Source organism: Vollenhovia emeryi, unplaced genomic scaffold (assembly GCF_000949405.1).
Source record: "Vollenhovia emeryi isolate VEMERY1.0 unplaced genomic scaffold, V.emery_V1.0 DF939164.1, whole genome shotgun sequence".
Taxonomy (NCBI): Eukaryota; Metazoa; Arthropoda; class Insecta; order Hymenoptera; family Formicidae; genus Vollenhovia; species Vollenhovia emeryi.
In genome coordinates, this window is record NW_011967202.1 from 833,094 (window position 1) to 858,006 (window position 24,913).

Genomic DNA, 24,913 nt, shown 5'->3' on the forward strand with positions numbered 1-24,913 from the left:
ACTCTCCAGATTAATTGAGTCATGATAATAAGGGGGGAATCTACAAATGCTAATAGCATCGAATTATCGTTCCTGGATATCTTCTTCAATGCGTATTACCTCACTTTTAAAAACTCTGGACTGGATCTTAGCGATTATTATCAATGTTCAATTTACGAAGAAAATACTGTATCTCCCAAAAAGGCAAAATAAAATGCCTGCAAACCGCAGTAAACTATTACAAAATACACGTTTGCCCCGATCGCTTAAATGTTGCTGGAATATCGAACATTCTTACGCGGAACGAGTTTGAGAACCCCTAGCTCTCTCTCTATACCAGGGATATAACGGATTATTCCCCTCGGTGCATAGAGCAGTCGACGATGCCACTTTGCTCAGGCCACCATGCCATGTCCCTCGGCTTTCGCCCAACCTCCGCACCCGTTCCGACATCGATGAGCGTCAATTCCGAGTCGACGGGGGCGCGATCAAAAATATTTATCAAACGGCACGTCAAGCGGGTCCTTCCCCGCGCGTTAATCCACTCGTTCATCGCGGCTCGATTAGCCGTACGTCCGAATTATTAAAATCTATCGACGCGGAATTAAATGAGATTGTCATAATCACACGGTGGGCTTTTCATTTTCAATAACCTGAATTTATCTCTTTCCCCGTCGCCTCTCTCAGAGAGAACCGCGGCGAACGAGTCCCGAATTCTCGGCTTTCGAGACAGTGGAGGATTTTTAAAGAAAAAAAAAGAAAGAAAATGGCAACGGTTAATCGCTATTAAACTCTAAGAATTGAAAATAAATACTCGGTAGAGAGTCTGATAATCGTATGTCGAAAGTTGAGAGTAAAAAGCGATAAATTGAGGATTAGCTGAAACGATACCTGGAAAACTATGAAGTCGGAACACAATAGACTGCGAGGACAGAGATTACATATCGCTTGTTCGCAGGTGAATGTATGTTCGTTAAATATTACCTCTCTCGGATAACGCGGTGATCATTAATAATATCGCCGGCAAATCGTGGCGTGCAAAAATAATGACGCCGCTATTACAATGGAGAGCAGTCGTATCGATGTCACTCGCCGAATCGGGCGGCGAATAATAGATGACGCGAGTCAATCGGCTGTGTATCGACGTGTCGGTATACTTTCAAAACGGCTTCGACAAAGCGGCTGCCATGAACCGTGAATAGCGACGAGAGACGCCAAGTGAAAATGCTCGGCTGCAATCATCGCACAAAGAGCAGAAATAGTTCGTGCCAATTTCTATCTTACCTGAACTTTAAACCCTCCGCGAAATCTACACCGTTGAAACATCGTGTAGCGATCGGTTGCGCCAACCAAGAGTATATTTATCGTAATCTACACTGTATTTGTCTCTAGAAGCGATACGCAAAATTTGCATTTAAAATTACGGCTCGCCGAGTACGCGGTTTGCATATGTAAATAGATAAAAAAAAAGCATATCACACGGCAACGCGAGAGCGCGCAAAAAGGTTTATCAGCATTTAACTATGAAATGAGCACCGAAGAGATCGTTACAAAACATGCTTTTTTATTCCTGCAATTTAGCGCAGAGAATTGCTTCTTCCCATCTCCCGCTCGCTCGCGTTGACATTTCACGGCGAAGCTGCGATCCACTCGCGAGCATGAAACTTTGTTGCCACGCGGTTAAACCCTTTCCCCGCGACACTCTCTCCCCCTCTCCTTTTTCGGGACGCGCAAAAGAGCGTCATTATAGTTAACCGGAACGTTTAACAGTTAACACAGTGACAGTGCACGCTGTGTCGTCGGGTCTTCCGCCGCGGGCGCATACGCGCGTGCCCTCCCAATTTTGTTGCAGTCGTGGGCCCCGAGCTGAGCCGAGCCGAGCCGCGAGCGCATCCGCGACACGTACGCGAGTTGATTGACGCGCGAATACGTGTCCGGCGTTACACGGCTCGCGAACAAGGTTACGAACGAGCACGTACGTGCGGGACGACGACGACGATGACGATGACGAGAACGACGATGGTCCCGATGTGTGCCAAGGCGAGAGATACACCGAGGTCCGTTGGAAAACGCGCGGATTTCACGACTACGCGCGTGTACACACACGGGCCCGTCCTGTGTACACGCTACAGCAATTTCAACGTAACACATTCGTGAAATATTCCCCGCGGAATACGGAGTCGAACCTCGCCGGCCCCCGTGCATTTTAATGGTCGTAATTTTTTTTTATTTTTTTAAATACCTCGCCGATTAAAATTACGGCTGGAATTTCGAGGGCGCAGAAGTCCGCTTGAACTCGGGTGAAATTTGACTGCATTGCGAACGAATGAGTGAATTAAAAAAAAAACGGCGCGCCGTTTAAAAGGCGAACGGTCGCACGGCGAGTACGGCGGTCAAGCTAGATAAGGGTCCAGTTTGAGGGAAAAATTTGTCGCGCACATCCAATAAGAAAACCCGTCCCGTTCGCCGCGTCCGGCCGACCATAAAATACGATAACGTTGTCAGATCTCTACGCGAGAAAATAATGCACAACTTTTGATGGCTGCGGATCGCAGGAACGAAGAGAGCGCGCGAGACGAGATTTATTTATGGCGCTCCGCCGTATCTCTCAAACGATATTTTTCGCTTCGCGTTTATTTTCAGATATACATATGCGTGTCCGCTCGCACGCTCGCGCGGCGGTTCGCGGCAGAAACCGAAGCTCGTATTTTACAATAACGTTCGCGTCGCGTTCGAGAAGCGGATTTATTTATTCAAGTGTCACGGCGATAGTCTACTCCGACGTAGAATAAAACGGAAGCAAATACGTAAAGCATGTCAATGCGATATCGATTCTTTGAAGTTTCCATTTGGACGAAAATAGAAAAATATCGCCGCGTCTTCATCATTTTTTCATTAACATATTTCTGCTCGATTTGCGAGTGGGGGAAATAAAAGGGGAGTCCTCTCCTTCAGATTGAATTAATTCAATCTGAATTACAAATTTATTTCTATTCCAGATACTTTGTCTAATAAAAAAGCGTCCTTGTATGTTTTACAGAACCATCCATTATATTAATAACTAGAAATGACAAAACGCGCGCTTCGCGCGCGCAGTTTCCAGTTCAGTATGTATATTTTTAAGAATTTGCACACATGCAAAGAAGTAGTAGGCGCAACGTCACTTTAAAGTAAAAAGTAATTTATCACTCACTGATACAAGTTGCAACAGCAGAGTTGTACATCGTTAACTGTATATGTTAAACTGTAACAATACAAATATGTATATGATTATTATAGATTAATTATGTAAAAACAAAATTATTGTATTAAATAAACTTTATATTTTATATGTTTAAAAATATGTATTTATTAAAATAATTATATAGAATACTGAAAAAGTCTTTCTTTTAAATATAAACTCACAAAATTTTATATGTATGGTTTTGTCTCTAACACTTATTCAAATCCTCGTTTGAATCATTTGAATAAATAAAATAAAAACACAGAACAGATGATTTATTTCGCACAAGTAACAGATAACAGAAAAATGTAAGACACTTACCTCACCCTTTCTCCGCTGTTGCCCGATGCCTCCTAGGCCTGCACATCCTCTCAGATTTCCTTGTTGCACTAACACAACACTCACTCGCGAAAATCATCGATCGCGCAAAATTTCGGGCACTCCCGTACGCGATGTGAAATACCGCGGAACACACCAAATATTATTAACAAATATCGCGTGACTTTCTACGATACAAATTACTCAATCTAACAACTTGCATTTTTTATTCGGAAGAATAGGATAATGGATAAAAACACTTTTGAATTGGCGATATAAAACGCAACGCGAGCATCGAAAGCATAATCTGCGGTAAAGAAGTACTTAGTTATTAGTCCGCAACGAAATGATATTTTACAATCTTTGCCATTCAATCTAATCCTCGAAATAAATTATGTGAGCAAAGTTTTCAGCGATAAATACTTGTTATTAATTGCAACAGTTAATCGAGATAATTTTCGATTACATTTACACAATGTAACAATGTGCGATAAGCGACTTTCTTTACTTTCTGCCCGTTTGAGTTGCGAAGAACGACAGAGCGAATTACAGCGCGAACGCCGAAGTAGTACAAATTTCTCTCTTTTCCCGAAAATGGAACAGATTACACGAAATCGATAGATAATTAAGAGCGCGGTGCGTAAACGTGATGTAACCGCGACAAAGTACCGACACAATACAAAGTTTTAGATGAGTTAGTCTCGTGAAATGTCTATGTATACGTTGATAAAGAGCCGTCGCCTCAACATGCAATTCGTTTCTCATTACAAGTTGTAAAAATTGAATAATTAATCGAGGAACGTTACTTGTTACTAATAAAGGTGTGCAAATCAATAGCGTTTTATCCCTGCATTCAGCGTGATCGAGTCTCGGAAACCGATAACGCAAAAGTAATACGACGCACGGACCGACTCTCGCTGCTGCCTGCCGGCTCGACGTTCGGCGAGCGAGTGATAACGCAGCGACCTTCAAAGGTACACGATGGCACGCAAAAACATCGTACGTCACCGCGCCGATAGAAAAACGACAACGAACGTTGAGAATTCGTTGTTGTTTTTCTATCGGCGCGGTGACGTGTCCCGCCTACGAAATTGTAAATACTGTACTGAATATTTTACATTACTTTGTTCCGCGACTGTTACTACGTTTTGTGTATCATTCTGCGGACTTATTGGTGTTGATTAAATGAACGATTAATTCTGTTCAATCGAGAAAATGTTTCAAAACAAAAATCGTTGTTACTTAAATTCTAATTACTAAAATTAGAGATTTTACCTCAATAGCTGACGTATACAAATGTATATTACTAAATCACTAATCTTCATTCACTATGAATCTAAAAGAGAAGTGAAGCACACACCGCGCTTCGAGAAGACCAATCGACATCGCGGAAAAGAGGCTCAACTGTTCGATATTAACGACATTCGCGCTGGTAACATCTCTTTTTTAGAAAGGGAAAGGGGGAAAAGAAGGGAAAGAAACACTGCCGCTAGAGGAAACATCGTTCATCCTTTCGCGCGTTTTAAATTATTCAGTTTTATGAATAAATTTACCTTGTTAATTGTCTAATATTGTTTTTCACCTACGAACTAACAAGTCCAATTACCAATGCGTGCCTAATGAGACATTTTCAACATTTTTCTCCCCGTAATCTCCCACTATCTTTGCTTCCAAGCAAAACCCTTTCCTATGCACGCAACGGAACGGCAATATTGACGCATGCACGCGCATACATGATGCGGACTAACGTTCGGTCGCGGTTCGTTCGCGTTCTATGCATATGAACTTATGTAATTGATTCCGTGCCGGCTCTCATCTCGCCGCGCCGCGAGCGAGTTAGGTGCGTACGAGCGTTACGCGTCGCCGCCGATGAGACGAAGATACCGATCGGAGGAGGGACTTGCCCGAGCTCGTGGCGACTAACGAGCTGCCGGAAATCAACGTTACGTATCCGGTAGGAATGCGTCGCGCAAGAGGAAAAAAAATTCCCCTATTTGTGTGTATCCCGCTAACGTACCTGTGCGCGCAATTTTGTCCGGAAAAGGAAATCCGTGAACTTAATTCAACTTGTCTCTCTCTCTTTCTCTCTCTCTCTCTCCCTCCCCCCAGAGAAGAGAGGAAAATTAATTGTAGGCATGTCCGTTGTTTTCAAATCGCAATTATAATTACGGATGCTTCATGACTGATTGTGAGAATGCGAAGCGACGAATGATATCAACGGGTATTCTAAAATACTCCAGGTTCAACGCAAATATGTGACGTTTCAAGTTGAAAATATTTAGCCGTTAATAGCTTTCGAGCTATAAATCCGCAGGGAATAAATGACCCGTCGGGAATTAAATCTTTCAAGCGTGTGAAAATAACAGGAAAAAAATAAAAAATAAAAGAAAAAAGACTTATCCGTTGTATCGTAACGAGAGGTAAAATTGGTGAAATTCGGACGAGACGAACTCGCAAGTAGGGACTTACCTTCGGCTCCGTCTTCATCTTTTTCGCAGGTGGAGGACTAGCGGCAGTGTCCATTGCTTCCTCGGCGGGAGTCGTGAGCGGCGGACCCGGCACCGCGGCGACCTTGGTCTGTTCCGGTTTGGCCGGCGCGCCGGCCGCCGTGGCGCTCGCCGGACTCGGCGGCGGACAGGGTGCCGCCGCGCTGGTCGCGGGTGGCCCGGGGCCCTGTGACACGGAGAAACCTGTCCTCGAGCTGGGCGGTGGTCCCTGGGTCTGTTGCGGCGCCGTGGCGGCCGGCGTCGGGCCCTGAGACTGCGTCGCGCCACCGGCCGAGTTTTGGCTCTGCGGCGCCGGTCGCGCGGTACCGTTCATCTCCGGCTTGGTCTGCTGGGGTGTGTGATTGCTCTGCGGCTTCTCGTGCTTGTCCCGCGCTTTGTCGCGCCGATGACCGCTCGAGCCGCGTTTGGAGCCGGCGGTGGACGAGGGTGCGGCACCGGTGCCGCCAGCCGACGCCGGCGAATGGCTCGGCTTGGACTTGTTCGACGAGGACGACTGCCCGCCGACGGCCGCGCCGCATTCCGAGTTCTGTGAGTTCTGCGCGACCGCGACCGACGCGGACGTCGAGCCGACAGCCGAGGACGAAGACGTCGAGGACGCAGCGGTGCCGTTATTCGAATCCTGCGACGAGGCGGTACCGTTGATCTCGTTCGACTTGACGATCTCGTGTTTGGCTTCGCTGGTCTTCGTACCGGGCTTCGTCCGCTTGATCTTCATCTTGAGGCCCTTGTCGACGGTGGCCGAGTGTTCAACGGCCATCTTGCCGGGATTTCCGGCGTTACCGTGGACGGCGTTGACGCCACTGACGTTGACGCCCGACGCTTGCTTGTTACCGGGACCGGTGACCACAGATGCAGTGCCGTTCGTGTTACCGGCGCCGTTCGCGCTGCCGGTGCCGTTGGCGCCGCCGCCGCTGCCGCTCCCGGGGCTGTTGGAGCGCGCCGACGACGAATTCACGCCGCAGGAAGAGGAGGACGATGACGATGAGGATGATGAGGAGGACGACGACAACGACGATGACGAGGACGACGAAGATTGACTATTGGAGTTCGTACCAGTCGACGGGACGGACGAGGACGAGGAGTTGGAGTTGAGACCACTCGCTGAGTTCTGCAACTGATGATGATTCGCGTTATTCGGTGCCGATGCTGCCGAGGCAGGCGTAGAAGCCATGCCTGTCCCCGAGCTCAATTTCTCGTCCCTCGTCTTCTCAATGTCCGCATCAAGATCGATTATCAGGTCACCTATGCCAATGTCCCATTCGTTGTCGTCGTACTCAAAGTTATTGGTCGCATTCGTCGCGGCCGGATCCAGTTCACCGGCGTTAGCAGCCACTGTGCTTGCTTTATTTAACTCACGCTGCTGGCTCGACGACGACGACGACGACGACGACGACGACGACTTATCCCGACCCTGATGGTGATGATGATGGTGATGATGGTGATGGTGATGGTGATGGTGATGATGACGATGATCACGATGCTCCCTGCCGACCAATGCTCTCTCTTGCCTCCTCGACTGACTGCCGCTCGCGTTGCTGTTACTTAAGCCGTTGTTGTTGTTGTTGTTGTTGTTGTTACCGCTGTTACCGTTGCTGGTACTGCCGTTGCTACCGTTACCACTGTTGTTACTATTACTATTACTACTACTAATACCACCACCACCGATACACGGAGATGGTCCTTTACGGTTTACGTTAGGGAGGCGACCGCCTAGTGGCGTGGTCGCCATGCCCTTGGAAACGTTTCCCCGGCGCCCGCCAGCCTGGTCACCGACTGCCCGCCGTTTCTCACTTTGGATACCAAGTAATAGTAGTGGTAGCGCGCGTGAATGCACGCGTTATCATTACCCCGACCACCGCCCGCGAGACGCGCCTCGTCCATCGAACACATCACTCACTCTCTCGCTTCTACTCTCGCTCGACGTAATTCGCGATATATCCGGCCGTATCTCTCTCTCTCTTCGCCTCTCCCGCGCCTTCCACCTCTTTTATCGTGTGTATACCTTATCCACCTTGATTTCTCCTCACCACACTTGCTCCTTCTCGTTAATTCTTACTCCCGTAGCAGGGACGTAGCCGCAACCCGATATACCTCTCACCACTCTTCACCGACGACAACACACTGATCCCCGACACAACACCACGATCACAGCCACTGAAACCCCCCCTCTTTGATCACCAACACACCACCCGACACCACTCGTGATTACTTCCAACGTCGAAGGAAATCTCGACGACCATCCGCGCTCTCGGAATCCTGAGACCCGAGGATGGTGGCTCCTCCACCTGTCTCCCACTTGTCGCGAGTTAAGCCATGTCCCCCGAAACGATCCTCCCAGTCGGCGTCAGCCTAACGTGGCGGTTCTTCCCTTCGATTTCCCGACGGAACCGCGCCTCGGCTGATCGACGTGCTTCCGATCTGTAACACATAAGTGATTCCCTTCATGTCGGCGTTAAACGTGTAACGATTAATTTACCGCTTAACGGATTAGCTCGAGATTATCTTGTCGAAGCAGTCACTTCGCGGATATCTCATTAATATTCACCTAGTTATTCATCACTTCGGCTCTGCTTAATTCAACTTTCATTACATTATACGGTCTATTTTTATAATTTTCTACTTAACCAAATAATCAAATTTCGTACGAAACCGACTGTCCTTTTATATGCCTTGAGAAAGCCCGTCATTCATCTTCCTTTCTTATTTCAATTCAATGGAAATTTACTCTTTTTTTTTATTTTATTTTAAACTCGATGGACGGCTACCGTAAGATGTGGTAATAGATGCCACGAGAATGGAGCAACTCCAATATAGCGAGGCAAGCACAATCCGTTCCGTTTTCTTTGTAAAACAACACCGAGATGCGCCGGCACATTCTTAGCTTGATAGGCACGCCGCTCGCCACTAACGTGAGACGCATTCCAGCGGTATAATTATTGTTTTAGAAAGAAGCCGAGATGACCACCGTTATTTCACTGTGATAATAACCCATCTTACAATATAAGCTGCTACACAATTATTGCCGTAGGCAATCAGTTGCATAATAGCTTAATTAACTCTCGCATGTTTCAAACGTTATATTTTAAAGCGTTCCAAAATATTGCAATTGTTGAAAAAAGTTTTTAACGAGACGCACAAATTCTAAATTTCTCTTTCTCTCTCATTTTACCTTACTTCTATTGTTACTTTCTACACGATTAAATTTTGACTCGATCTACAAAATTCCGGCAACAGCATATTCATAGAAATTAACTTTGCGAATTTAGAAGATACACATAGAATCCTTTTAATAGCCGCGAAACAATGATGAAAGGAAAATTCGTTGTTCCCCGAGAACACGCTGTAGCTTCTCGGAGGGAGAAAATCCAGCGGAGTAAGATTCGCAGATCGAAATAAAAGCGTCCGCGGCTCTCACGAGCCGCGACACGAGGAAGACGGAGGCGCGGTCACTCATCTGAAAATTCAGCGACTTCAATTAATTTGGCAGCGCTAATTTGGCGTCGCGGCCGGTCTGCTCGAAAGATTACGCGCGTCGCTTTGTAGTCTCGTTGCTTTCATAAACAATTCTTGATAGCGGATAAGTCTTCAGGGGCACTTGGCCGGCGGCCAATAAGCAGCGAAACGCGCGCGCGTTGCTCGCCGGCGTTTCTCTTGGGAGAACCCAAGAACGAGTCGAGAGCCGACGTAAACCGGGTTGTTAGCTTCGATATAACGACATGTTTAGAGACCCGCTCTACCCACCCGCTTCCTCCTTCTCCTCCTCCTCCTCCTCTCCACCTTCCGGCTTTCACCCCGGGCGCGCAACGCGGCGCAACCTCCGTCTTGCCCGTTCTCTCTTTCTCTTTCTCTCTCCCGCTCTCCGTTTCGCACCTACAAATTGGTATTCCCACTTAGAGAGGAATTCGTGTCAGGCAACGATTAATTTTACCGGCGGCATTTTGGCCGCGGTCCAACCGCCCCGCGTCAGTAACGACCGGCGCGAGAAAGAGAAACGGGGAGATTTGGACGAGGAAAGGGAGATATATCGACGGATCTCCCAATAGAGAGTACAGTAGAATTTATCCCGTGTTCTCTAAAATCGAGTCTTCTCGGAACATTATATATATATATATATATGTATATACATATAGTATATGATACATAACTGCGTGCAACCACGATGGTAGATGGTCGACGCGGGAAATAAGAGAAAAAAGACAGCTCGCGACGCAATATTGTATCGAGAAAAAAAAAGAATAATACTGTGATAAAAATGACTTATAGTTGATAAGTTTTATAAATGTGTAAGCTGCCTAAATTCCGTCCTGACGATATCGATTCGCATTCATCGTGCGTACGCACAAGTGGGATGATTAACCAGCAGCCGCTATTTACGGTGGGAGATAAATGATCCAAGCAACGGCTTCTTAAAGTGAGGAATAGAATTAACATAAATTACCGAGAATGACCTGTCGGGCTTTCTTTAATGTAATTCAATATAATGTTTCGGCGTGCGTGGCGTCAATTTACGTTGGCGATCAATTTTACGGGATCAGCTGTCTTTGTAATATGAGATTCCCGAAATTCTCATTCAAATTTAACGTCACTCTAAAGGCCTTTGCAATGCCATTTAATATCTTGCAACGTAATAAAAAGAAGCGGCAAGCGAGACACTTGCGCCATAAGAAGTACATGGATAAAGGTCTAGTTGCTCGCTCAAACGTTTCTCCGTTTCACCTCGTTTCTTTTGCGGTTATAGACTCGATAATCGTTAAGTGCATCAACTGTTGTCCAATCGACCGCTGCCCCGTACTAATCCATGCGTACGTCCCGTCGATCGGCGTGCAGAAAATCGACCTCGACAAAGACGTTCCAGCTTTAGTATCGCGCACGATGACAGCTCGGCCGCTGTTACTCTTATTTTGATTGTTTCCCCTTTAAGGTTGAATAGACGGATAACGCATCTATCGACCGGCGCGGACGCGTAAATGCCTCGCGTGATTATAGCCCCGCGTGTAAACGAACTCTAGAGTGAACTCTCGTGGAAATTTCATCGGAAAGTGAACTAAAAAATTGGTATAAAAAAAAGACACGTAGTTTCACGTAATACGTGTATGCATCTATCTGTAATCTACTTCCATTTTGCAGTTCACGCCCGAGTCGAAATTTTGGCCCTCTGTTGAACCCTTAATTCTATTATTTAGTGGACCTAAGACGGTAAAAGAGGTCGAACTGCAAGTACAAAATTTACTCCTACTTAAAAACTGATAGTGTCGGAAATTTCTACTTTTGCCAATTTAGCATTAAAGTAGGTCCCTTTAAGTAGGAGCTAAAGTAAATTTTTAGAATTAAAGATTCAAGGGAGGAGTAAAAAATATTATGTCATCAAAGTAGGTTATTGCTGGTCTATGTAGGTGTATAGATCAGCTAAGTAGGTGGAAATTATCCTTAAAAGTGTCAAAATTGTTGCACGTTGCACAAAAGTTTACGTTAGGCTGAAAGCCTCAAAAGTCTAACTCTCACAAGTGAGAGTGAGGGGAATAAATGCCTGTGATTGGTTAATTTCGTACGGCTTAAGGCTTACAGCTTGCTTAAAAGCAAGGTTGTAGACCAACACTAATACTCGTTACACCGTTAACGTTAAATTTCTCGGGCGAAATTTAACTTATACATCATACTTGGGTACTTTCAGATTAGCTCGTTGCGTCGCGAAAAAGGGACGATATATATTCAAGAGTTAATCGAGAAGAAGCGGAAGTCGCAAAATCGCACGATCGCGACGTAGCCGGGAACTTGCCCCGGCCTTAAGTTACATGATTAATCGCGCGACTTCGGGGAGTTTCGCGCGACGAAAATAATATCCGGTGCAATTTATACCGGGTGGGATAAAGACGAGTCGTTAAAGACGGGAGCGCGGTGGGTATCGCGCGCGAGGGGATCCCTCTCCTCTACGCTCTCGTAACAATTCCACGAATGGAGATTGACGGCATTCCTGGGAGAACAATTGGTAAGCCCGAACTATTCCGTGCTGTGGGCGCAAGCATTCTGGCGTACCTCGATCGTAATGACGTCAATGAAGTCCACCACTGAGGTCGGACGGGGGAGAATTTACCTTGTTAACGGAGTCGAGTTAACCCGCGAATACTTCGATTCAAGACGGACGCGAGAGACGCGGGGACTAACCCTCGGGAAACGAAAATGAATCGGTTTTCCGTAAATACCACGTTTGTGGACGATCTCCGTCTCGAAGGGGGAAGTAATCGAAACGAGAAATATAACGAAATGAATGTATAAAAAGATCCGCCTCGCTTCATAATGAGATTTCGCAGAGAAATCAGTTTCGCGAAGATGATAGCGGACGTTTAATTGTAAGACCAAGTTTCTCCCGCAAGTGACGTATCGCGCTCGCGGATTCACCCGAGACGGTTTGATCAATTTTAATTTTATTTTGTATTAATAAACATAAACTGTATTTTTACTTTATATATTATGCAATATATAAAAATATCTCTGTACGAGCACGTTATTAACTCAAGGTTATACGCAATAAATAATATTCCAATTTTATCGCCTTTATAATTACGCACTCCCATTGAAAAGGATCTTAATTAACATTTAAATCAGAGGCAAATCCTGTTTAATGCGCTCGTTATCAAAGCCCATCAAGTAAATCCATTCGAACGCGCTAAAACTAGTTGCATTTTTGTATTCAATTTTTCAGCAAGTAAAATACCGTTTCGCGCGCAGACGCAACTTCAAAAGAGCATTAATTACGTTAATCTGCGGGATTAATCAAACGTGTTGGCGAACGCGTTAATACAGAAACAAAGACAGGTTTCTTCTTGGCGCGGCCAGTTTATTCCCTTTGTTTTACAGAGCGAGGTTCTTATTAACATGTAGCACGGCAGTCGGGCAGAGAGAAGGGGTCATCGCTTATGCTAACGATGCTGCCGCTGCTTCCTCCGAAGTAGGGACCGCGTAATGAGTTTACTTAAACGAGCTGCAGATTAAGATCTCGACTGCGTTTTGTGTTAAATTTATCGCTAATACCCCTATTAAAGTACACATGCAGGCGCATGTACTTTGTTACGTCTGGCGAAACGCGTCTCGACAATAATACCGGAGCAGCTTCGGATCGATCGGCCGTAACGATAAAGATAAGAAAACGAAAATTGATATCGCCGTAGAATAAAAAAAAAAGCGCGCGCGCGATTTATTACGACGACGAGAATTTATGATTGCGTGTTATTTACGATACGTGCGTCGAGTTGCCAGCAGATTTCGATTATGTAAGAGCTTCAAAAGGAGTCTGCGCCTTATCTTCTGATAAAGTCTGACAACGATATAAAAACTCAATATTTACATTTCAGTTAATTTCCCTCGCACAGAGTGAGACGTCGGATTTCGACAAGTAGAACTAAATCCCCGAGTCGAAATTTTGGTACTATTTTGACACTTTTAAGGATAATTTACACCTACTTAGCTGATCTACACATCTCCATAGACCAGCAATAACCTACTTTGATGACATTCTATTTTTTTACTCCTCCCTTGAATCTTTAATTCTAAAAATTTACTTTGGCTCCTACTGAAAAGGACCTACTTTAATGCTAAATTGGCAAACGTAGAAATTTCCGACATTATCAGTTTTAAAGTGGGAGTAAATTTTATACTTGCAGTTGGACCTCTTTTACTGTCTTAGGTCCTACTATATAGTTAATAATCTTTATTGTTTTTCCCTTAGGGTTACAATCTTACTTTACATTTTCAACTTATTCTAAAAACTTAGTCTAAACTTAAAAGGTCCCACTATATAATAGAATTAAAGATTAAACATAGGGCCAAAATTTCGACTCAGGTCCCGTCCTGTCGCAAGTTCACAAACTCATTAATTCGTTCCCCCAAAGTGAATGTTCTTTTTTCCCCCCTCGCTTCACCTTTTTCCATAATTCCATAATGTGATATAGTCAGAAAATTAATTTTACACATTAAGCTTTGCATATAGATGATTAATGACGTTCCCGAGTAATGGCTCTCCACGGATCGTACGGTACTCTATGCCCGCCGAGTCCAGGACGCATAAATCCGGGTTGCATCGAGCAATGTCGAATTGAATTCTAATTACGCCGTGTTAATATTCCATTACACTTGTCCGCGTGCGAACGGCGAGACGCGCGCTGCGCGGAGGGCAGCGTTGAATAATTGAACGATCATGGAAAGCGGAATGGCGAAAGCCTGTTTCCTTTCTAGACGAGTGCGCCGCGCGATTGTTGCGACCGTTCCACCGTCTCTGGGAGCAACGTTGTCTTCGCCGCCATTGCCGGGGCATTATTCTTCGGCATTGAGGTATCGTTCACACGGGACTAAGCGCTGCTCCATCCCGGCGCGACTCCTACTCTCGCGTTATCTCACGGCGCAGCGAACTGGCTAACCGCTTTGCCGATTATCGCGCACGTTAGATTTCGCCAAATTCACGATTACGAGACGAGAGCGGAAACAAAGAGGGCAGAGCGAGTCTTTGACGATCTGAACATTTTCAGTAAATTCAATAAGATGTTTCATTATCCGATTCGCGTTTTCATACATTATGCGTGCTGAACATTCGTCAAAATACATAAATATTTAGTACAGCTCGTAAACGATAGATATCTTTTTTTTTAATCCTTAGCTACGTATCGGCATTCTGCAAAAAGTGAGACGGTAGAAGAGTTTCCCCTCGTGAATTCGATGTGAACGATACTTAAATCGCGCGGCTGCTACTTACACGCGTGCTCAATCTTCTTTATTACAGCTCCGAGGCTCGCTATTTCCACGTCGCTCATACTTGCTCCTGGAGCCGTAATGGCTGAGATGTATTCGCCCCGTCTTATTTTCCTCCTTTTCCGTCTTATTTCATTTTTTCACGTGCCTCAGCTGTTGTTCGCGGCGAGTACAAACGCGCGCTGACAACGGAGCTGCATAGAGACGGATTTATAGCCGCGGCAGAGCCGAGAGGCAATTAAAGTCCGTTACAATTTGTTACTTCTCGAGAAAACATCGTGAGTTTCGTAAGACGTTCGGCTGCGCGTATCTGCGTACACCTTGCCGCGTACCAGAAAACGAGTCGTCGCGTATTACACGCCTATCGCGAATTTATGGAAGAGAAAGAACGGCGAACGTGCGATCCGCGTGATGCACAGATAGATTTAATCGCTTCCCGGCGGTGCGCAGAACCGTCCAGGAGCCGCATTTTACGCGCGCGATCGGTATCTGCCGTATATTCGCGCGGGATCCTCGCTGGAAGATGTGCGCGTGCAACCGCGTGGATTCGCGCGACTGCCGCGCGGAAGGCAGCCAACGGAGGAGGCCCGCGAGCGTCGTAGACGCAAACGCTTCTCCGCCGTAACGAACCATACGCGGCATATTAACGAGCGTCGCACACCACTCTATTGGCGTTCGGATATTTCCGTTGGAATATAACTGTCAACACGTTCTACAGCTTCGTAACGAGTTAATGACAACTCCGTGGAAATTGCAAGCTAATCCTCGAAACCGGCTTGCAATTCTCTCGCTCGCTCGCCCTCTCTCTCTCTCTCTCTCTCTCTCTCTTTCTGTCTCAAGCGAATGCACGGTTATTCAAGGCTGAGAGTGCGCGGACAATTTTAACACCTTGCTGAATGTCACGCGGATTTCGATTAACTTTGCAAATCACTCGCACCGCGGAATTATATCCGTTTATATTTATTCGTTTGACCGCGACGCCTTTAGTTATTTAGAATCGATCATGGGCTAACGCGGCGTAAAATATCGCCATTGAAACATACACGAGAGAGTACAACAGCGGGAATTATGTATTGTATCTCGTCGCGACCGATGCGACGGCCGCTGCGATTCTCAAAAGATATATCGCGGACTTTCATTGATCGTTGAGAATCCCGTGGCAGCGTCGACATCTTATTGCACCGCCGGCTTCAATTTTCCTTTCTCCTCTCTATTTTTCCCGCATTTCCGTGGTCGCGGGAGGACGCAATAGACGCGACACCGATGCATAAACCACCGTCGGGGCTTTCATGCTTTCATAAAAGCGCCTCGAAACAAGGAGCCGACACGAGCGACGCGCACCAACACGGGGGACTCGCCGTTCGCGACTCTCTCTTTCGTTCGCGAGCGAGCGAGCTCGATGCGCTGCAATTTTGCAACCCCCGCAGCTACGTGACGTATAGACGTAAATGTGGTCGTGACTGCGACCGACTGCAGAACGCGGCTCCGCACGCTGCCCGGAACCCACACCTCGCCCCGGCCTCGATGTTACTTCGCGGCCAACTTCCAATTTACTGTCCATAAAGTCGGCATTCACGGCGATCGTTATTTCGACAAATAATCATAACATTATATCTCCGTGATCTCGGCGACTTCGTCCACTTGGTCGTGGAAAATTGTATTTCGCGCCAATTTAAAAATAAAAGCTCAACGGCAGCTGACGATACTTTCGACCGTGGCTTCGAGACTTTACGTCAACGGACAAATTTCCTTCGGAACGTTAATTATCAGAATGTCTAACGGTAAGATCGGGAAAAATCAAGGGATTGCAAAAATAACATTTTCACTCGGATGAAGTCCGACCCGTCGCCTCAATGGAAACAAATCGCAGAGTCTACGCTCGAAAGGAACGGCGAAATTTTTCGGATCTGCTCCGCAGTTGTAAATCCCGTCTTCAAAGTCACGTAAAGCAAACGCATTGTAAATGCCAAAAATTCACTCGAACGTCAAGGAAACTTCAATAATTAATCTTCAGATAGATGGATCGCCAGTGAATAAAACACAATAATTAAAGGGTTATGTCGACAGTACCTGGCACAATATATTTACCTGTAAGTTTCTGTGACGTGGTTGCGTTCTTATATTCTACACATTCAACCTCTGTATCTGAGTACAGTTTAATTCTTTTGTAGATTTTTTGCTGTCACATTTAATGGGTGACACTTGAGAAGGACCAGCATTACTGGCCGAAACGTCGTGTATCAATTGAAATAATATATTGTGCCAGTTACTGTCGACATAACCCTTTAATTATTGTTGAATAATTAACATTGTTCGTCGAAAAGGAAAGTCTCAAAATCGCCAGAAGACGCTTTGACGATCGTGGTCGCGCACAGGCGCGAAGAGACAAGGACAACGAACAGAGTACGACACCCTTTCATAAAAGAATTCGCGGAAAACTGACATCACGTTGACGTCGACGCAAGGGTAAAAAGTTCTCATTATCGCGACGATGACGAAAGAGAAGAGGGGAGAGAGAGAGAGAGAGAGAGAAAGTTCCCGGAGTACTCGAGGAACTCCAATCGCAAACTCATTAGAGATCGTCGAGAGAGCGCGAGCCGTGGAGGAGCTCATTGCGAGCGACGAGATGAAAGACTGGAGCGGAGTCGGGAAGTAGTTCGCCAAACAAACAGATTAGCCGGTTCCGCGGCTGCCACAATGCGCGCGGCACTCGTTCGTTCACTCCCTACGTCTACCACGTGTAGACCTTTCTTAGGGTCTCGACCCGATTTTCTGCCGCCTCGAGGGAAAAAAAACAAAGGAAAGAGAGAAACAGCAGACAGACAGACAGACAGACAGAGAGAGAGAGAGAGAACGTGCGGATGATCTACTCGGTAATTCTGTAGAGTGCAACGTAATTTTAAGGTAACGCTGATTTCAAAGTGTATCCCGACGTCTCCTCCACGTGCGCCGTATCGAGGAACGGTATACGAGATCGTTAAAAGTTTTCGGCTTGGCCATAGTTGTGCGGCGTCGGAAACTGCGAAGTGACTACCGGGCGAAGCAAAGTTGGGTGATTAGTCGCCGCTGTTATCGGTCGATCGCAGAGGAAAGAGAAAATTGTTCAACTACGCGTGTAACGTTTCGGTTTCCTTCGCCTTCGTTCTTCACGAGTTTGCGATATTATTTTTAGTCACAATGAAAAGATGACCGTCGTATTAAAATATAATAAAATCCAGTAACATCTACATAGCAGAGCGACTGCGATTGGATACATTTATATACTTGGTACGATTTCGTTCGTATAAAATATGTAAAAAAAAATAATATTAATGTCACGTTTCCCTGCTGGTAATAAATGTCCGAGAACTGCAAAATACGGCCACGTTCTCGATCCTTCTTGTTCGTTTCAGACTCGAGTACGAGAGAAGGTTTGTAATGAAATTTGCTTAACAAAGCATATCTCCGGTTGGTCGAAGGAGCCCGTTCGCTAGAACGCGCTGCCACAAATCCGGCATTTCAACATACCGCAGAAATGTTATTCTTGTCCTCGTGGAGAATCGCTCGATCATATTTCTTAATCCCCGAAAGCTGCATAGCTAGAAAAGCCCCGGGGAAGTCGAGAATACGAACGGAATACAGAGACGGGGGAAGGACGGGAGAAACCATCCTTCCAAGAAGGTAGCCATTACCTACTTCGGTGGGCACTATAAGCAGGTAAACTCGTTTCTCGCGGCTTGTGGGACGTAGCGGGTAGAAGCTTTCCGTCGAGCGGTAGGTCGGTCGACTAGCTCGATACCTCGATAGCGGATTGGCTCGTGCCAAGTGCTACGCCGGGGATTACCACTTGACTGAGCTGATCAAAGCTTTCTCGTGTAGCGCGAGAAAATTAGATCTAACTGGAAAATTGCGCGAAATAACTGAAACACATATCTTACGTAAAGTGGGACCGTGTAATATCATTTCCGCGCGATAACAATAAACGTATCAACGATACACCCCTCGAATAATTTAATTCGCCGATCAGATTGAACTTAGTTATTACGCTCGTTGTAAAATTTGTTCTTCTTTTCACGTTTTTTTATTTAGAAAAGTGGGTTAGGCCGCTGTCATACTAGAATCTCCAACAAAAAATTCACCGTGACGCAATTTTATTATATCGCCCTCGCGTCGCGATTAGTTGTCTCATTCAAATTCTCGGATACAAAAAGGTAACTGAGGTAGCGCGAGAAAATTAGATCTAACTGGAAAATTGCGCGAAATAACTGAAACACATATCTTAAAATGGGACCGTGTAATGTAATTTTCGCGTGATAACAATAGACATATCAACGATACACTCCTTGAATAATTTAATTCACCGATCAGATTGAACTTACAATTTGTTCTTCTTTTCACGTTTTTTTTATTTAGAAAAGTGGGTTAGGCCGCTGTCATACTAGACTCTCCAACTAAAAATCGCCGTGACGCAATTTTATTATATCGCCCTCGCGTCGCGATTAGTTGTCTCATTCAAATCCACGGATGCAAAAAGGTAATTGAGGACCACTGCATCAAACGGACTACTCGACGCTCGATATGTTAACAACGTAAAAGCATCGGGTACAGATCCGATTGCGCTGCGGAACGGGCGACAAGAATCTGATGCGAGGCCAAACGCGTCCGCTGCCAATACGCGTCACGGCTGAAGTGAAAATATTATTGGAAATCGCTTACGCGTTTTCAGCGGTTCCGAGCGGTTGCGCACACTTGCGTAACGCAACCAACATTTTTCCACGCGGCGCGCATAATGACATTCTTTGATTTCCCCGCGATTCAGTTATAGCCCGTAAGTTTGCTGAATGGACCATTATATTCCTCCACTAAAAAAAAACCCGACTTGACGCAGCTTACGTAACGCGCGATCATCCTTCTGTACGCTTGAGATGCTGCAATATACAGCGGCATCTCTGATTTTCCCCGATTACACGATAACCCCCGAGAATTTCGAACGTTTGATTGCGATTTAAAAAGAGAACAAACTCGCGATTTACAAAGCTAATTGTGTAACGCACACCTTCCACGCTACAAAAATGCGTATAAACATTAATTTTTATTTATGTAATTCAATTACAGCCGCGCCACTCGTTATGTCCCGCAAGTAAAAAGGCATGTTCGGTGCAGTTGAGAATTTGTTATTCTCGCGGCGAACATACGTACTTATGTAAGGCGCGGTTATTCTTCTATAATAATAGTGTTATTTGATTTCTCCAATTTAATTACAACTCCTAAGTTTACAGAATCGTTTGCTGTACTGCGAAGCTATGCGGGTGAACTCGGCGGTTGGAAGTTATTATTTTCAGCACGCACGTACGCTTATGTAATGCATGATTATTTTTCTGCGGTGAGCTGCAAAATTGTATTATTAATAGCCTGTTTTCTCCGATTCAATTACAGCTTTTAATTCTTCGTTCCACCGTAGGTTATAATTAAGAATCGGCAAGCGCGGTGTACGTTGAGTATTACTTGTGCTCATTAAAGTGCTCGGCTAATAAATCAATAGGAGGAAAATTCACGCGTTGTAAACCTAACGGTGTGCTTCAGCGGCCGCGGCGAAATGTAACAAATTTTATTCGAGTGTTAAATCCAGATATACAATGCCGCGCCACTCATTTCCATACGTGTACGTACCCATACTTGGCGTGTATCGTGATTCAGCGGGCGTTATATCATTTTCACGGCGCGAAACGTTAACGTTGATCGAGAACGTCGTAACACATATTTTCCAATTTATGTCGCGGTCATTATACAGCGCTGAATATACGATTGGCTCCCGACAGCGCGTGTTCACGCGCGGAAGATTTTGTCTTCAAGCATATGTCTCCGCGAGCCAGTGACTGTGCCAAGTCGTCCCGTTCTCGTTTGACAGCAGCTGTTCGAGCGTCTTACGAGCGCTTCTAAAATATATGCCTGACCAGCACTGTCGTTAACCGTGGGAACTATCGCGCGAGGCGTAAATGCACTCTCCCGGCCGCTGAATATCGACGACTCGCCGTCTCCGGCATCGACTATTGTTACGCCGTTGCACGTGAAAATTTATTCCCATTTTACTTACGCGAAAAGCGTTCCCCGCAATTCAGGATTTTGCAAAATTTCGCGAGATAAAAATTCCAATATTACCGCACGTCGCGTCGACGTGCCACGCTTTACGTTTAAAAAAAAAATTGGCGTGTATAACCGCGCTAGCTTTACTACATTCGGATTCGGGGTCCAAATTCGGTTTTTCGGATGCGACAACTCAATATCTTTTCCCGCGCGATAAATCTGGTAAACGACCTATCTCGAGAGCGCCTCGCGCGCGCGAAATCGTTCGCTCTGTAAAGATACGTATTATATGTAATCGCTTAAATTTATCTCGGGGATCGAAGCCAACCGGCGCGAACGTAACAGCGTCGATCGCTCGCAGATTATAACCACAGGCAACACGATATTCGCGGTCAATTCTCGGCGGCGCCAATTCTGCGAATGCGTTTCCAACGAAGGCCACTTCTCGTATCAGCAATTTATGAAAGCCGATCGAACTTGTTTCTCGATTGCGAAAACCTTCTCCCCAACTATTTTCACAATTTTTCCTCCCGCGCTCGATACAATATTTTAATATCAATATCAAATTTTATATATGGATCTTTTGGAAAGAAACATTCTCTCCACGCCCACAGAAAAATTTTCCGGATCCAATGCTGTTACACTTCAATGTATCGTAAAATAGGATCGATGTAGCGCCAATCGTATTTATTATAGAGAAAGGGATATTTTTATCTTAACTGAAAAATTCTAAAATCTAGAATAAAATGATAGTTCTTTGTCGAATATCGCGGTGCCAACTTCGTGCGTTCTAAGATGGGGGGAAAATTTATTCTAAACGCAAGAATATATAAAGTCACTCTTGTCTCGATATGGTAAGTCAATCTGTTTTAATTCGATAGACGAGAATGAAAATTATTGATTTCATCTGATATTGTCTTATTTTTATACCAAATGAGGTTGCGAGAAATATAAATGCGTCAAAAATATTTTTTATCTCGATAACAGAAATCCTTTCCGAGGGTGTACATTAAAGAAAGCAGCGGATTCGAAAAGACACCCTGACAAAGATGTTTTTTTCTAACAAAAATACACGCGTATAGAGTCTTTGGAGACTATACACGTATGGAATTAAATTGCACATTTAGAGTAGCGCTTTCTATTGGTTCTAGGTACAAAGATTGGGACGGTGCAGTAAAGGTCAAAACCTGCCGTTTCTCGATCGACGAGATTCCAATCAGATTGCTCGAATGCAGGAAACGGTTCTTTCGATGCGAGTCACGATCGATAGGATCGAACCAGGCTTGATCGCGGTGGCTAGATGGAACCAAGCGAGCGCATACTGATGAACAGGCATTATCCTTGATCGCCCGCTCTCCGTACAACGAACGAAAACGTGCGCTTCTTTCGCCCTATTTAGCCTTTAAATTCTCGAGCGATTTTCGTTACCGTTACTCAGCGCAGGTAGTCGTTCGTTAAACGCGATTTTGTCGTTACATAAAACAAACCGCGGGCACTTTCGTCTCAGTCGGATTTACGTAGAATCAAAGAACGCCCACTTGGTGCACATAATTATTCAAACTCTCGGCGGAATCCGGAAATTAAAATCAATCGTCCCACGTATGACATTTTATTCCGTTGCACACCGGCTTTACAAACGCTATCGTGTACCGCAATTTTTTTCCGCAACGACAGCTCCGGCGGGATATATCTATGATTGCCTATAAAAATCGGACTTTTTGCGCGCGTCCGCTTGCACGCGCAAACATGTGCATTCCCGGCGAGTGCATAAATATTTATGCCCGTGGTTCGCGCGACGCGCAGAAACGGGTCCGCGTTCGAGCGAGCGAGCGGCGCCGACGAGATGTTTCGGAACGCGATACGGGGATTCCGCTGAAATTTCGCGGTCGGCCGCGCGCTCTATCGCGCACGGAATACGGGATGATTCGCACGGCCCGGACGGGGCGGCCGTGGGTCCACTCTTCTTTTTTTTACGATCGCGCGGAGAAAGGTGCGAGAATGCAATTCGGATGACACGGGAGCTCGGATCGACGATAATGACAAGGCACCGTGTGCGCCCGTCCCGCCTGCATCCTCTCCCTGCGTCACGAAATTGCGTTCGTTTAACCGCCACCAAACTTGGCAGCCTGTCCGCAACGTGTATTCATGTCCGCGTGTACGGCTGCCACATGCGGAGATGCACACGCACTCTCCCCAACGCGACAGATTTATGTCGCCGCGAGATGTATTGGGAGAGATTTAGTCTAACAGGATATCAGTATTTCTTGCACCAATCCCCTTATCGTGCGCTAACTATTACGACGTTACTGTTACTTTCCTTTGTCGTTAAACATTCCTCGGTTACGATACAAAGTCCCAATCGAGGGGGGAACCGCTGAAAATCTTGTACACCAATGCCCACTAACGCCCAGTGGGCATTACTTTATCTTATTTTATCTTTATGATGCCCAAAAATGCCTACTAATGTCTAGTAATGCCCAGTAATGCCGCAAATATGTACACCACAATGCCCTCAGCGGTTTCCCCCTCGGTCCCAATGGTGAGGTAAGGATAATATCGTGGACTACTTAGGGAAACTCGAGTGATTACCGAATCTATTTTTGCGTTACTATTTTTATCCTTAGCATCTTGTGTAATACATGCTAGTATTACGAGCGACGTATTAGTATTCCTGTGATAAATGAAATACCTGCAAAAGGTATCTGCTCCAACAACTGAAAACCAATTACTTCCGAATTCGCGCGTGTTGAATTGATTATATTGCAAATGTGCGACTAGACTTTCTCAAAGCGCATCGATAAAAAAAAGCTGTCGTTCAATAAGCGCTCAATAAATCCAAGTTACGCAAGCGGAGTGGAGTCGACGCTTAAATGAGCTCAAGGAGCAACGATCAATGATTTCACATGATCGAGGATTCCAAAAATAGAAAGACACTGTTACGCGCGACCTTTGATAGATCATAGCAGTGCAATAGCGATATGAAACCGATCTTTCAATATTCGCGCTAACCCACTAACGATAACCCCATTTTATCGAGCGATAATGCAATCGTGTATCTCGACTTTTATTGAAGATACTTATGTTTTAATTTGTTTTCGATCCCGCGCGTCGAATCTCGTTCGAAACACTCGCACTTGGACGTTTCGACTTTTCCTGGAACGCGTTATTTAGAAAAGCGGAGGATTGTGATAATAAGCTGGCCGGGAGATGTACGCAAATACATTTGCGCGAGTCACGTACGTAAAAACGTGTCTTGAACGAGAAATTACAAACCCGGGCGATAAACAGCGGAAATATCCGCCGGGGTGCGTTGCCAAGTTTTAGAGCCTCGATATAGATACATTTCTATCCAGTCAGACATGCTCTGATCGGCGCGTAGGCATGATTTTTCTCCGCAATGCCGCAAAACCGACGACATTTTTGCCGCGTCGAGCAAAAACGTCGTTTTTGTCACTTTAAGCTAAAATAAATACGTGACGTTGTAATTACGTTGTTTTATAGCCTGCTCGCGGAAGGGCACTTTTTGCGGAAATTGCGCGACGATGCAGGTTTTTTTTCCTCCCCCCGGACGCAAGTCTTTCTAAAACCGTGTAAGCTGCCGTAAGTGTCACCGGCCATCTTGAATTGCAAGCGAGAAAATAAATGAAAAATTACTTCTCGCAGGCAACTTTTTGTCGATAAAATTATCGTAGCGCAATACGCTCGCCGGATAAGCGAGGAAACTTGTTCTGCGCGACGTAAATTACTTCTTCAAAGCATTCTGAATGCTTCGACGAGTTTCGACGGATGATTTTCTAGTATACTGTATAACTGCCACATTTTCTAAATTGTCGTTTAAACCAGCGAGTCGTTAGACTATTAGTAAATGTATGCCAACGATATTTTAATTACAGTAATTGCATGATATTTATCATGACACACCACTCTCTCTCTCTCTCTCTCTCTCTCTCTCTCTCTCTCTCTCTCTCTCTCTCTCTCTCTCGCTCGCAAATTAGTTACGAAGAGTGGATGAATAGACGCGAGAAAGTAATAATGTTTTAAATGAATTGTAATAAAGAAACTTTTGCCATTTGTACCGATGCGT

General features: G+C 45.5%; 1 protein-coding gene across 1 annotated transcript in view; it reads right to left on the reverse strand.

Moving 5' to 3' along the window:
• LOC105564501 (uncharacterized protein DDB_G0271670-like) overlaps positions 1 to 24,913 on the reverse strand; it is a 90,916-nt gene that overhangs the window by 44,206 nt on the left and 21,797 nt on the right. The window contains exon 2 of the mRNA XM_012016916.1: positions 5,990 to 8,445. Within this exon, the coding sequence (XP_011872306.1) occupies positions 5,990 to 7,756 (1,767 nt within the window). The 5' untranslated portion in view covers positions 7,757 to 8,445. The remainder of the gene's footprint in view (positions 1 to 5,989; positions 8,446 to 24,913) is intronic.